The 14,648-nt window shown below is 38.1% G+C and overlaps 1 protein-coding gene across 3 annotated transcripts in view; it reads right to left on the bottom strand.

Annotated features, from left to right (window-relative positions):
* The window catches only part of SLC7A9 (solute carrier family 7 member 9), a 51,057-nt gene extending 43,608 nt beyond the window's left edge, over window positions 1-7,449 (bottom strand). The window contains exons 1-3 of one of the 3 annotated variants that reach the window (XM_072632075.1): window positions 7,029-7,449; window positions 6,431-6,611; window positions 5,554-5,656 (exon numbers count right to left, since the gene is read on the bottom strand). In XM_072632075.1, coding sequence (XP_072488176.1) covers window positions 5,554-5,640 — 87 coding nt within the window. In that variant the 5' untranslated portion in view covers window positions 5,641-5,656; window positions 6,431-6,611; window positions 7,029-7,449. Of the gene's footprint in view, window positions 1-5,553; window positions 5,657-6,430; window positions 6,897-7,028 lie in introns of those variants that run through there. The other 2 variants (XM_072632072.1, XM_072632074.1) reach the window with 2 other exon arrangements.
* Window positions 7,450-14,648: the final 7,199 nt, after the last annotated feature.

Genomic DNA, 14,648 nt, shown 5'->3' with positions numbered 1-14,648 from the left:
TACTAGCTCCCATTTCTACAACACTTTTAAACTGATAAAATGCCTTCCTAAAAACAATCGTGTGAAGCAGACAGAAGAAGTATGATTATCTTAACTTTCCAAATGAGAAATCTGAGTTTTAGAGAAAGGAAAAGACTTTCACATGGAGTTAGTAAATTTCTAAGCAGAGATTTGGACCCACATCTCCTGACTCCATATCTTGTGTCCTTTCTTATTTGCACTGCCTAGCTTATAAGTGATGGCTTATAAAAGGAGATACTTTAATACTTCAAGGATTGGTCATTTCTTTGGTGTGAGTAGTGCCCCTATAAATGCAGACTGCAACCTCTCTGTGACTTGGTAGCTAGTCTTCAGGAGTTTCTGTGTCCTCCACTAAAGTCCTCCTCTGATGCTTCACCATGGCATGGAATTACTTGGGGTTTTCAAAGGCTGTGCCAGCAGAATATGAATCCTTGTAAATGCTACCAAGCTGGACTGTTTAAGGACCAGATTAAGCTCAACAGAGCTGATCATCTGGAAATAATTTTTAAGCCACTGAATATTAAAGTGAAGTAGCTGCCACAGGACAGAATACTTCATTAGACAAAGACAAAAAGAAAAGGTTTATACAAACTGGGGACAGTGTTTGGGTTTACGTTGGAGGGACATGAACTTGGGTTATTGATGACACATTTGGGGAGGACAAAGAGATAACTGAAAATTTAATTTGAGGTCTATGAACTTGTTGGTGATATTTTTAATACATATTTTGGTAACTTTTTCAAAATAAATGGCTTCCTTTCTAATTTTATTTTGCATATTTATTCTGAGAAGGGGTCTGTAGGCTTCACTAGACAGCCAAAAGTATCTGGGGTATGAGAAAGGTTAAGAACTCCTGCTTTTGGGATTTTGCCAGAAATAAGGTACCGAGCACACAATTTAGTTCATGCAAACACTGGTGACAGTGACCCAAGAATATTTCCCATGACAAAGACCAAATTACACTCTTCCTTAGACTGGTAATAGCTGAAATGTGAAGGATAGGCACAGAAGTGATCTGGATGTATTTTGTGATTGTGCTGCTTGAGCTATGAATGTCAGCAGAGAGAAGGTAGGAAACAGGCTACTTGACATTTTTAACAATGACTGGATAAAGGCATCAATAGCATGCTCATCATATTTGCAGATGACACAAGGTTGGGAATGATAGATAACACCCTGGCTGTCAGGGTCAGGATCAAGAAACATCTTGATCAGAGATTTGGAAGTGGATTCTCGCAGCCAGTAAGTACAATTCCCTCATTTTACAGATAAGGAAGCTGAGATCCTGAGAAGTTATTTTCCCAAGGTCACTTGACTGGCTGGACTACCATTTGGCTGATACTAATAAAATGAAATTGAATAAGGAGGATTATAATGCCTTGAACTTGGGTTTAAAAAATCAACTTTATAAGTACAGAATGGGGGGAGTTTAGACAGAACTGAACAGAAGTTTGTTCAGAAAGGATTTGAAAGTTTTGGTGGACTGCAAACTAATTAAGCATGATTTATCAGCCAAAAAAAGCTAATATGATATAGTGATACATTAAGAGAGGTGCAGCTTCCAGAAAGACACACTCCTGCTGTCCTCTGCTATGGTCAGGACACATGGGGAGTACTGAGGTCAGTTTAGTATGTCATAGTTTAAGAAGGACAGGATAAAATGAGAGCATTCAGAGCAGGGCAAGCAAGGGAGGCCTTGAGACTATGTTATATGAGAATCAGCTGAAAACACTGGGCATGTTCTACAAGAGACCGGAAAAGAGAAGATTTAGGATCCACGTGACTGGGGGATCCAGCTCGCTGTGCTTGTCTCCTTTGGCAGTTCAGGTTACAAGTAACTAGTTCTATCTGACAACTGGAGGAGGGAAGGAGATCTTCCTGAAAGATTTAGCCCAAGTTCAGTCTTATTTCTCTAGTTGATATGACAGGATTCTCTGTAGCTTAATCTTGCAGGGACCTTGATTTGCATAAAAGTTGTTATCAAGTATTTTTTTTAAAAAAGCCTTAAATGCCCTGAATAGCTGCAGCATTGAGTATTTATACATTTCATGCATGACCACTCAGCTCTAACTTCTGAAAAGTGCAGGGCCATCCTTACAGTTCCAAAAGGACATCATTACAATCACAAGATGAAATAAAAGTGAGTCACTTAAATCCTATTTCCTTGACACTATGGAACACTGAGCCACAAACATAAATTATTATTAATGGGGCAGCTTTTTAGTTCTTAGACGAATTCAGGTTGCAATTACATACTTAATTTGGGTCATATAACCTCCAGACTGCTGAATCTGCATTCCAGAAATTCATTCCAGAAATTCCTGAGGCAGGATTCTTGACAGAAGGGAGTGGTTGGCACTCCCTTTCCAAGGTCTAATCCTCACCAGAAGAAATAGGTGCCAAATTCATTCACCGGGGGAAAGGGGAGAGGGAGGGTGCATCAAGGAGGGGAAATGAGACTATTGCAAAAAGGCAGCCCAGAAAACCAGGAGCCTTACAAGGCTTACAAGGTTTCCATCTGGGACATGCCCTGAAGTCTGTGCATGAGACTGGAGGTATTTGGGTCCACATCTTAATGGTGGTCACAGGTGTCCTAAACTAACTTTAATTCTTCGAGTCTGTGACATCAGAGTACTCCTAAATCATGTTGCCATCTGCTCAACTGGAGATGTCACACCAATCCTGAACCTCCACTCCAGGGCTGAGCCAGATCAACCTCTCTCAAGGGCCTCAGGGCAGAATGGCCAGTCTGCTGGGACTTCTGCCCCAGGAAATTATTCTTAGGGTTGACTCCTCTCTGCCAGCCTCACCTGATCTCTGCTAGAAAGATCTCAAGTTAGCTTAGAAAAACATGGGATAATCTTAAAAGTTATTAACCTATTGCTAAGGAGGGATAATAGGAACTCAATCTGGGAACGGAGCCAGCCCTTCCAAGGGACTTAAGGCTGACTGTTCCAGTCTCCTGTTGTAGTAAACAGCTCAGACTGCCCTTAAGTCTGAGGGTAGCCTAATAGCACTTAATTCCAGATCCCTCTCCGATTTCTCTTCAGTCTTTCAAACCAACGCTCTGCAGACGTTGTTTATGGACGAGAGCAGTGAGAATGAAATGCTAATGATAAAAAACAAATCTTCTTACTCATACGCTGCTGTATGCCTTACAAATTGTTTTACTTAGTTTTCCTATTTGATTCTGGAAATAATACTCTGAGAAGTAGTGCGGCATAATGTAAAAACAGCTGGGATCAGAAGTGTGAAGTACAAATCCAGTTGTATATGGCTCCGAGTCAAAGCCTGTTTTATTATATACCTCTTGGTTGCTTTTCTCTCTATATCTATTATGGGTCATTCCCAGGCATCTTCTATGCATGCTAGAAATATTAAAGACTCTAAAAACTGACTGCTACATTTTCTGTAGAGCAGGAATCTTCGGTTTTTGGATTTACTGTCATTATTTTGCCTGAGGATTTCCCTCCCTTAGTTCCTGAGCCCTGACACTGGGTTTTCTTTGTTCTCTCTCAGATTTCCAAACTGGCCAGAAGGCCATATCTCATTGGCTGTAATCTCTGACTAGGGAGAGGCACCAGAAGGGAGAGTACTAGTCAATCTGATTGTTTCTTGTCAAGCTAGTTATTTCATTAGGGGGATTACATAACCCCCCACTGAACTCCAAATAGTTGGATCTTTGTCTTCCAATTGCCATCAAACTGTGGGATTCAATAATGTTTCTCAAAAATGGAAGTTAAGTTTTAAAAATCTAGAGTACTGGATCATGGCTTAACTGAGATTTAAGGGACTTTAGTGGTTGTGTTCAATCCTATAATTTTACAGAGAAGTAAACTAAGTCTCCAAAGTGGAAACATGACTTGCCCAAGGTCACACAAAATTGTAGGTGGCAGAGGCAGAATTTAAACCCAGGTCTTCTAGAATTCAGAGGAATCAAACCATGGATCACAAGAAGCCAGCAAAACTCCCAAGGAACCAGATTAAAATGTAATTGGAAATGTTTGACAAAATAAATAAAAATACCATATAGCATAGATAATTCTAATTTGTACTTTTCCAAGTCCAAACTGCAGGGACCTGTCTCTATTTGAGTTCTATTTTCTATTCTGTTTCTAGACCACTGCAGTCTATTTCAATATTCTTAACATTACATATGGTTTTCTAAATCCAATTACATAGGCAACAAGTTTAGGAGAATGAAGCTCATGCTAGAATTCCTCAAATAATCTTTTCCTATTTTTGTTTCTTTTCTAGAGTGGCTAATAGTAATGTTGGTTTAGCTTGGCAGTCAGGTATAGGAAAGGATAAAAGCTAATTGTATGGCTTTACTCAGGGAACAGGATTTGAATGGAAATTTGGGGAATCCCACCACATGTATGCATCTCTCTTATTTTGAAAAAATCTCTTGTTCTCCCTTTAACAACCACCCTTTCTCTCTGCTTCCATTCATGACCAAACTTAAATCATTATATATCTTCTATATCTTCTTCCTCAATTTCTTTTCTATCCACTACACCTCTGATGCCACAAATCTGGCTTCTATCCTTTTCACTCAGCTGAAAATGTTCTCTGTGAATTCCATGGTCAAATGTAGTGGTCTTTTCTTCTCTCTCCTTTTTCTTTGGTTATTCTGCTGCATTTGAAATCGCTATTTCTTCCTTAAAACTCCCTCCCTTGGTATGTGTGACAACACAACCATATAGCTCTCCTCCTAACTCTTGAACCATGCTTTCCCTGTGGCTTTTGTTAATTTCCCTTTCTCTTTGCAATATCGATCCTTCTTCCTTTGCATAATTCACGTGCAGGATTCAACTCTTTCACTTTCCAGTCAATGCTGCCGACACTCAAATTTGTCTCCCTTTTTCCCCTCACCTGTACTTCCAACTTCCTATTAGATGTTGCCACCTGGATGCCTTACTGTTACTTCAAAGTACTCACTATCTGAAAATCTCACTACAGGAAAACGATTTGGATGCACCATGATGTTTATTGTAGGACTTTACCTGAACAAGGACCTCTTTACCTCATGCCAATAAGGACATACTTTCTAAGGAGGATGAAAACATTATGGGGTAACGAATGGAAAGAACACCAGACCAGGATTCAGAAGGCATGGGTTCAAGCCACACCTCTGCCCATTCCTATCCACATGACCTTGGTAGGGCCTGTGATCTCTTGTAGCCACAGCTTCCTTATCTGTAAATAGGGATAGGTAGGCTCTCTTTACCTTATAGAGTAATTATGAGTATCACAGGAAATTATACATGTGAAAGTACTTTATAAACTGAAAAGCCCTTTACGGAATAGAAGAAATCATTATTATAATGACAAATTTTCAATACGGAGAGGAAAATAATGTGCTCTAGTCATAGGAGAGGACCAAAACACTTCCAGCACTTTTTAATTAAACATGAAAAAAAATAATTAAGCATACATTGATGTCATTTTGCCTGCAGTTTTTTATATACCAGCTCCTGTCTGTCACAAAGAGGAGGGCACCAACTTTTTAGAAGGAAGAATGTCACTCACCTCTTTTTGTAGGTTTGTAGTTTTAGGTTCTTTACTCTGGATTGATTGGTCATCCTCTCTTCTTTTTCTTACACTCTTTTCCTCCATTTTAACGTCTCTATAGCTTTTAGGATGATATAAAGAGAACAAAAAATAGAACATTCATCAAATAGAAGACTTGTTCCCTACAGACTTCAGTAGGATTAAGAGACAAACATGTACAGCATCAAGGTTTTCCTTAGTTTTTCACTGTCAAATAAAACAAGCAATTCTGCTAACATTTTTGAGAATTAAACTCTAATGAATCTAATGAATTAACCAAGGTAAATTATCCTAATTTGTGCCAAACTTAAAGGCTTTACATGTCTTAGGGCAGTACAACTCTCTGTCATTGACAAGTTCTAGTGAAATATAACCTGTTCTACTGAAATTGCACAACTCTGATCTTTACACAATTTAAAGTTGTTAGTTGCATAAATAGTTAGAAATTCATCATTTATGTCTGTCAAGCCAGAGCTTCTTGCATATCAAGACTTGTTATGAAATCAGCTCAGATTTACTTCATTTTGGGGGACTCACACTTTTTTAACGCTGATTTAGTGAGAAAGTTTTTGACAACACCTTCAAATTTTGTTCTTTCTAAGTGAAAAAGTTAATATTTTATCGATATATGCTGCCTGGTAGAAATCCCAACAGCTATATCATCTGTGCTTTTTACTTTGCACATAGTGAGTTCTCAGAAAATGCTCATTGAACCGTCATAGAATGAAAAAATGGTTAAGGGAGACCAGTTAAAATTTAATTCAATATTGCATTACAGTTAAAAGACAAATTCCCCATTTCCCGAAAGAAATGCCCTCCTGACACTTTTGATTGAGTGATTCCGCCACGCACTTACCTTCCTTCTCTCTTTGACCTTACAGATCTAGAAGATGAGCTTGTCCTTCTTTCAGGATTTGGATTCCTTTTTACACTAAATCACTCACTTGGGAACACCCATGTCTTATGCTTAGGAGTAGAAGAAGAAGGTACAGAGGTCGTCAACAGGTAATTATTAAACACATTTTTCTGCAAGGAAGCTGAGATACACACAAAAAACAAAGATGTGAGGCTGAGGCAAGATAGCTTCTCTCCAAAAATGCCTTTGGTTTTGTTTATGAATACAAACCAAATTTCTACCAATTTCCGCAAATGTCAAGTCACACCAGGGAGGATTCATTCTAAAGAGTGGAAAGATCTTGTTTTTCTAATCTCTAAGAATAAAATTAAGATAAGCATTGCTTTCACTACGATAATTGTTTTTAAGAAGGCTCTATTTACAGCTTACCCACGAGGAGTTCTACAAACATTAACTGCAGTTCATATAACTCATTGGTAAAGGAGATGTTTTCTTCCTAGCTTAGGTCAGGAGGTTTGCCCAAAGCTATTTATTTGTTTCTCAATATGGTTGCATTCCAAGAAGGTGGAATGAAGATATGAGATTTCTTTTTACCTACCATTTCCCATCGAATTTTTTCTTTTCTACTCGAAGCCAGGAACTTGCAATTTTTTGCAGATGCATGTTTCTCACAGGAAATCCAGAACAGGTTGTTTGTACTTGCCATTTCTGTCAGATCCCCAATTTTCCTTCTCTCCTAGAATTCTGTAAGATGCCAAGGATCCTAGGGAAGTGACTGAGGTTCCAACGTTTTGCTACTAATGTATTATTATTAGGGAGATCCAAGAAAGGCCCATTTTAGAATCACAGAACAGTTCCAAGAGAGACCCTTGGTTCCCCTCAAAGAGAGCTCCACAGCTGTCACGCAGCACAAAGTCTCAGAAGAAATTTATTTAGGAGCTCAACATCCAAGATGACTCAGAAACCAAAGAGAGAGACTCCAGGAATTCTTCAAGAAGAGAACAATGTCCTTTTAGGCCCAGTCTCTTTTACCGCTGACTTTTCAACAGGATTTCTGGGCGAACAAGTGACATAAGGTGGCAAAGTACAATTTGGAAGGTCCTGACTAATGCTTAAACGTTAATGGCTCTTACTTATCAAAAATTCTTATTCAGGGAGAAATTTCACTGTGTGAGAGAGATTAAGTTGGGGAACAAAAGGTCATAGAACAAACAATTTACCTTGAAAATCACCTCGGAGCCAAAACACTCACATATCTAAAGCTAGGAAAAAGCAGCCCTTTCTAAGCACCAGTCTAGGCTTTCTTCAAACTGGATCTAAGATGTAGTGTCACGGACAATTACTGCAGAATTTTCTTCATGAACTCTAAACTAAAATGGAAATAAGCACTGTAAAGCAGACTGGGAACCTCAGGGACAAAAGATTCCACTTATATTTTGGAAGTTTGTTGTTTACAACTTCATGAGATAACCCTCAAATAACCAGCCCCACTGGGAGTCAGATTGTCAACATGGTATCAATAATTGCTTAAAGAGATCTGTGATTTCATCAATGCAGATATTCTCTCCAATGATTCAGTTTGTGATCCATTCAAGCCTGCTGATCCTGTGCCCTCCCATAAATTTACCCCAGAAGGTTGTGGGGCTTTCCTTGTTTTCCCATGACATTACAGGGATATAAGGGGAGTCTAATTGGTTGTCTATCCATTATTTTTCGCTCTTACCCCATGACCAGCCTATCTGCTTTTTCGCTCATAAATGTCTCTGATGACATCTTTTACTCTGATTCTTCATAATTCTTTGTAATGGATTACAACCTCCTCATGCCTACCCTGGACCTTTCCATTGTCCTTAGAGTGATGCCCATTTTCAACTCTTCAGACACTACATTGTTCCATGATGCACAGTTATACAACACCATTGGTAGATATGAATTTAAGAAAATGGGTCTTAGTCTTATTAAGAAGTTTAGGGCTATAAAAATATTTTTGCAACTTCCCAAAGGAAATTCCATCCCACTTATAACTAGTATTTTATACAGCTATATATGCAATATTTTATATAATTTATATAGGTTTACAAAGCCCTTTACAAATATTATTTCATCTGATCCTCACAACAACCTGGAAAGGTAGAGATTATTCCCATCCCCATTTTACAGATGTGGAAACTGAGGCAGACAGAAGTTAAAGGACTTGTCCAGGATTATACAGTTAGTAAATGTCTGAGCTTAGAATTGAACTCAGATCTTCTTGAGTTTAGGTCTAGCACTCTATCTACTGTACCACCTCACTGCCTCATGATCTTGGAATAATCTCTTATTCAATTCTGGGGCCAACTCAATTTTTACTTGTACTGTCTAAGTTTATCTATCTATCTACCTATCTGCAGCTATTTATGTACCTATGCACATGGATGAATGAGATGTATGGGTTGTCCATCTCAGTGTATGTCACAGCTTGAACAATGGTAATTCTTTATTCACTTAATTTCTCTTGTGTGGATGATTAGGTCAAACTCTCTTGACTGGTCATGGATCTTGTTCAAGAGGTTCTCCAAAGTTCCAAGTCTTAATGTAACCAACATCATGTTTTCTACAAAAAAGAGACTCTAGAGGACCTTATGATCTATAGGGAATCCTTTGTAACCCTGGATTCTGCACTGAGTTTCTTTGATAGTAGTAAGCACCTTTGGCAAGCATCTATCTCTGTTTTATGCCTCATGATATTTACTATCAATGGGTCATCAAATAAGATTATTTCTGCTATACTTTTCAAAGCATAATAGATTTGAAGGAATCTTATGTAGCAGGAACATAGATGTGGGAGAGGTTTTGTTGGAAAAGAGCTCTTAAGGTAGTGTTTTGCTCTACTGAATAACTTTTTTGTAGTTAATAAACAGTAAGCATAGTGGGAGTTTGTATTCTCCAAAATTTTCAGTCAACTGTATGATGGCAGAGATATAAATCCTTCTCCTATCAATCTTTTTATCAATCGACTGATCTATCTGATCTACTTTGGAGTAACACCTCCAAAAAGCATACATTTCCCTTCTAAGATACTCATTAAGGATACCCTCAATGTATAATATGGATTATTCTCATAAAAACCTTATACATATGGGAAAATTCACAAGTAAGTTGGTAGGAATTGTTGCTATTCTCTTGGTCATCTTATTTGGGGAAGTAATCGAAGATTTCTTCCCTCTTTTGGTCTCTTTCTCACCTTTGCATATCTTGAGAACTAACACCTCAGTAGCTCATAATTGTGTCTCCCACAGCATAGATTTCTCCGATGTATCTTTGGTCCAGTTCAGATGTGTTTTCCAACAAAACGTGTTTCTTCTCTTCACCATCATTTCTGCCTCCATTATAAGCATATGTAGAAGTGTGATATTAGAATCTAAGTGTGGTGGTTTCACAGTTCCTGATGGTAAAAAGGGTTTTTTTCTGAAAAAGTTTATAGATTTTCTTTTTAAAGGGGTTTTCCAGTTTATTTTTAAAAGTATTTTATTTTTCCAATTGCATGAAAAAATAATTGTTTTTTTTAATTTTGAGTTCTAGATTCTTTCCCTCCCTCCCTCTTCTCCCCTCTCATTGAGAAGGCAAGCAATTTAATATAGGTTATACATGTATAGTCATGCAAAACATATTTCCATATTAGTTATGTTGTGAAAGAAATAACAGAAAAAAAACCAAACAAGAAAAATAAAGTTTTAAAAAAGTACTTTTTGATCTGCATTCAGACTCATCGGTTCTTCCTTTGGAAGTGGATAGCATTTTTCATCATAAGTCCCTTGGACTTGTCTTAGTTCATTGTATAAAATCATTCACAGGTGAGTATTGTACAATAATGCTATTAGTATGTATGTACACTGTTCTCCTGGTTCTGCTCATTTCACTTTGCATCAGTGAATGTAAGTCTTTCCAGGTCTTTCTGAAGGCATCCTGCTCATCATTTCTTATAACACAATAGTATTCCATCACAATCATCTACCACAACTTGTTCAGCCATTCCCAATTGATGGGCATCCCCTCAATTTCCGGTTTTTTGCCACCATCAAAAGAGCTGCTATAAATATATTTTTGGACATGTAAATCTTTTTCTTTTTTCTAAAGAATCTCTTTTGCACATTTCTTGGGGTGGAGCCAAGAGAGTGGAGTAGAAGGACAGACCTGCTGTAGCTGTCCCCTCAAAACTCATAAAATACCTGTAAGAAATGACTGTAAACAAATTCTAGAGCAGCAGAAGCCACAAAATGACAGAGTGAAAGAGATTTCCAGCCCAAGGCAGCTTGGAAGACTGACAGAAAGGTCTGTCGCACAGAGCTCAGAGCAGAGTGCAGCCCAGCCTTGGCTGCACAGGCAGGACAGGAGCAAGCTTCAGGGTGTGGAGTCACAGATAGCAGCTATGGTTCCCAGATTCCTCACCCCACAAATGCCAAAGACAGCTTCAAATGTCAGTGAGAAAATTCTTTCACCTGGGTGAGGAGGGAGCAGGGTCCTGCCTTAACCCAGCTCCCAGGCAGCTATAGCATCCATTTTTGGAGCCCTTGGCCTAAAGACCCTGGGGGAATAAAGTGACTTATCTGAATCTCAGCCCTGAGTGGTGGCCCTGGGGTGAGTAGAAGAACTGGTGTGCTGGAGCTGGTTGTAGCTCTGGAGAGAGAACCCGACTCGCAGATCCTGGGCAGAAAAGCTTGTGGTTGCTCCCAGACCAGAGTATAGGCCAGGAGAAGAGTAAACTCCTCTTCCTTGAAAGTGCCACCTTGGAGGAACCGAGAACTGAGAACTTATAGAATATCCCCTCCTCTTGACAAAGGACTCAAAAGTCAAGTAACTGACTGGGAAAATGTCCAAAAAAGGGAAAAAAATAAGACTATAGAAGGTTACTTTCTTGGTGAACAGGTATTTTCCTCCATCCTTTTAGAGGAGGAAAAACAAAGCATACCATTAGAGGAACACATCAAAGTCAAGGCTTCTTCACGCAAAACATCCAAAATAAATTTGCAATAGTCTCAGGCCATGGAAGAGCTCAAAAGAAAATCAAGTAAGAGAAGTGGAGGAAAAATTGGGAAGAGAAATGAAAGTGATGCAAGAAAATCATGAAAAGTAAGTTAACAACTTGCTAAAGGAGACCCAAAAAAATGCTGAAGAAAATAGCACCTTTAAAAATAGACTAACCCCAATGGCCAAAGAGGTTCAAAAAGCCAATGAGGAGAAAAATGCTTTAAAAAGCAGAATTAGCCAAATGGAAAAGGAGGTTCAAAAGCTCAGTGAAGAAAGTAATTCTTTAAAAATTAGAATGGAGCAGATGGAAGCTAATGACTTTATGAGAAACCAAGAAATTACAAAACAAAACCAAAAGAATGAAAAACTTGAAGACAATGTGAAATATCTCATTGGAAAAACAACTGACCTGGAAAATAGATCCAGGAGAGACAATTTAAAAATTATGGGCCTACCTGAAAGCCATGATCAAAAAAAGAGCCTAGACATCATCTTTCATGAAATTATCAAGGAAAACTGCCCTGAGATTCTAGAACCAGGGGGCAAAATAAATATTAAAAGAATCCACCAATCACCTCCTGAAAGAGATCCAAAAAGAGAAACTGCAAAGAACATTGTGGCCAAATTCCAGAGTACCATGATCAAGGAGAAAATATTGCAAGCAACTAGAAAGAAACAATTCAAGTATTGTGGAAATACAATCAGGATAACACAAGATCTAGCAGCTTCTACATTAAGGGACTAAAGGGCTTGGAATATGATGTTCCAGAAGTCAAAGGAGGAAGGATTAAAACCAAAAATCATCTAACCAGAAAAACTGAGTATAATCCTTAAGAGGGGGAAACTGGATGTTCAATGAAAAAGAGGACTTTCAAGCATTCTTGATGAAAAGACCTGAGCTGAAAAGAAAATTTGACTTTCAAACACAAGAATCAAGAGAAGCATGAAAAGGTAAACAGCAAAGAGAAGTCATAAGGGACTTACTAAAGTAGAACTGTTTACATTCCTACATGGAAAGATAATATTTGTAACTCTACAGAGTTTTCTCAGTATTTGGGTAGTTGGAGGGATTATATACATATAGACAGAGGGCACAGGGTGAATTGAATAGGAAGGGATGATATCTAAAAAAATAAAATTAAGGAGTGAGAAAGGAATATATTGAGAGGAGAAAGAGAGAAATAGAATGAGGCAAATTATCTCTCATAAAAGAGGCAAGAGAAAGCTTTTTCAGTGGAGCAGAAAGGGGGGAGATGAGAGGGAAAAAGTAAAGTTTACTTTCTTCACATTTGGCTTAAGGAGGGAGTAACATGCACAATCAATTTGATATGAAAATCTATCTTACACTACAGGAAACTAGGGGAGAAAGGGATAAGTGGGGTGGGGGGGATAACAGAAGGGAGGTCAAATGGGAGGAGGGAGCAATTAGAAGTAAACACTTTTGGGGAGGGACAAGGACAAAAGAGAGAATAGAATAAATGGGGGATAGGATAGAATGGAGGGCAATATAGTTAGTCTTTCACAACATGACTATTATGGAAGTCTTTTGCATAACTACACATATATAGCCTATATTGAATTGCTTACCTTCACAGTGGGGATGGGTGAGGAGGGAGGAAAAGAGAGAAGTTGGAACTCAAAAGATTTAGGAACAAATGTTGGGAATTGTTTTTGCATGTAACTGAGAAACAAGAAATACAGGTTAATGGGGTATAGAAATCTATCTTGCTCTACAAGAAAAGAGAGAAGATGGGGATAGAGGAAGGGAAGGGAGTGACAGAACAGAGGGTAGATTTGGGGAAGGGATAATTGGAATGCATGGTGTCTTGGGGTGTGGGGTGGGGAGAGATGGGGAGAAAATTTGGAACTCAAAGTCTTGTGGAAATGGATGTTGAAAACTAAAAATAAATTAATTTTTAAAAACCACACACACACAAAGAATTTCTTTGGGATAAAGACCTAGAAGTGGTATTGCTGGATCAAAGTATAGTCACAATTTTATAGCCCTTTGGGTATAGTTCCAAATTATTTTCCAGAATAGTTGGATCAGTTTACAACTCTACCAACAGGACATTAGTGTCCCAATTTTCCCACATCCTCTCCAACATTTATTTTTTTCTTGTCATATTACCCAATCTGATAAGTATGAGATGGTATCTCAGAATTGTTTTAATTTACGTTTCTCTAATCAGTGGTGATCTAGAGCATTTTTTCACTTGACTACAGCTTTGATTTCTTTGGAAACTACCTGCTTATATCCTCTGACCATTTATCACTTGGGGAATGATTTATGTTCTCATGTGATTCAGTTCTCTATATATTTGAAAAATGCCTTTGTCACAGAAACTTGTTGTAAATTCCTCCTCCCCCCAGTTTTCTGCTTTCTTTCTAATTTTGGCTACATTGGTTTTGCTTATGCAAAAATCTTTTTAATGTAATCAAAATTATCTTTTTTACATCTTATATTGCTCTCTATCTCTTGTTTGGTCATAAATTCTTCTCTTATCCATAGATATGACTAGTAAACTATTCTGTACTACACTAATTTATCGTATCTTCCTTTATGTCTAAATCATTAATCTACTTTGCCATCTGCTTCCATTTTATGGGTGAGTTCATCCCATTCACAATTATGATTACTGTGTATTTTTCTGCAACCTACCTTCTTCCTCTTTCTGTTTCTCCTTTCACCCTTTTTTTCCTCAAAAGTATTTTGCTTCTGAGCACTGTGTCCTCTAATCTGCTCTCCTATCAGCCCCACCCCTTCTCTTATCACTTCACTTTGTATAAGTTCATGTGTTTCCAGGCTTTTATGAAATCATTCTGCTTGTCATTTCAAATAGCACAATAGTATTCTATCACAATTATCTACCACTGCCTGTACAGCCATTCTCTAACTGATGGGTATCCCCTCAATTTCCAGTTCTTTGCCACCATAAAACAAGCTGTTATATTTTTGTACATACATGTCCTTTTGCTTTTTAAAAATATCTTTGGGATACAGACCTAGTAATGGAATTTCTGGATCAAGGCATATTCACAGTTTTATAGCCTTTTGGGTATAGTTCCCAATTGCTCTCCAGAAGAGTTTTTATCCCCTTCCCCTCCTACTTCCTTTTTGGGTAGGATAGATTTCTATACCCAAATAAGTGTGTATGTTATGTCCTCTTTGAGCCAATTCTTATGAGAGTAAGGTTCAAGTGTTATGCAG

Source organism: Notamacropus eugenii, chromosome 1 (assembly GCF_028372415.1).
Source record: "Notamacropus eugenii isolate mMacEug1 chromosome 1, mMacEug1.pri_v2, whole genome shotgun sequence".
Classification (NCBI taxonomy): domain Eukaryota; kingdom Metazoa; phylum Chordata; class Mammalia; order Diprotodontia; family Macropodidae; genus Notamacropus; species Notamacropus eugenii.
This window is presented reverse-complemented; position numbering and strand designations above follow the sequence as displayed.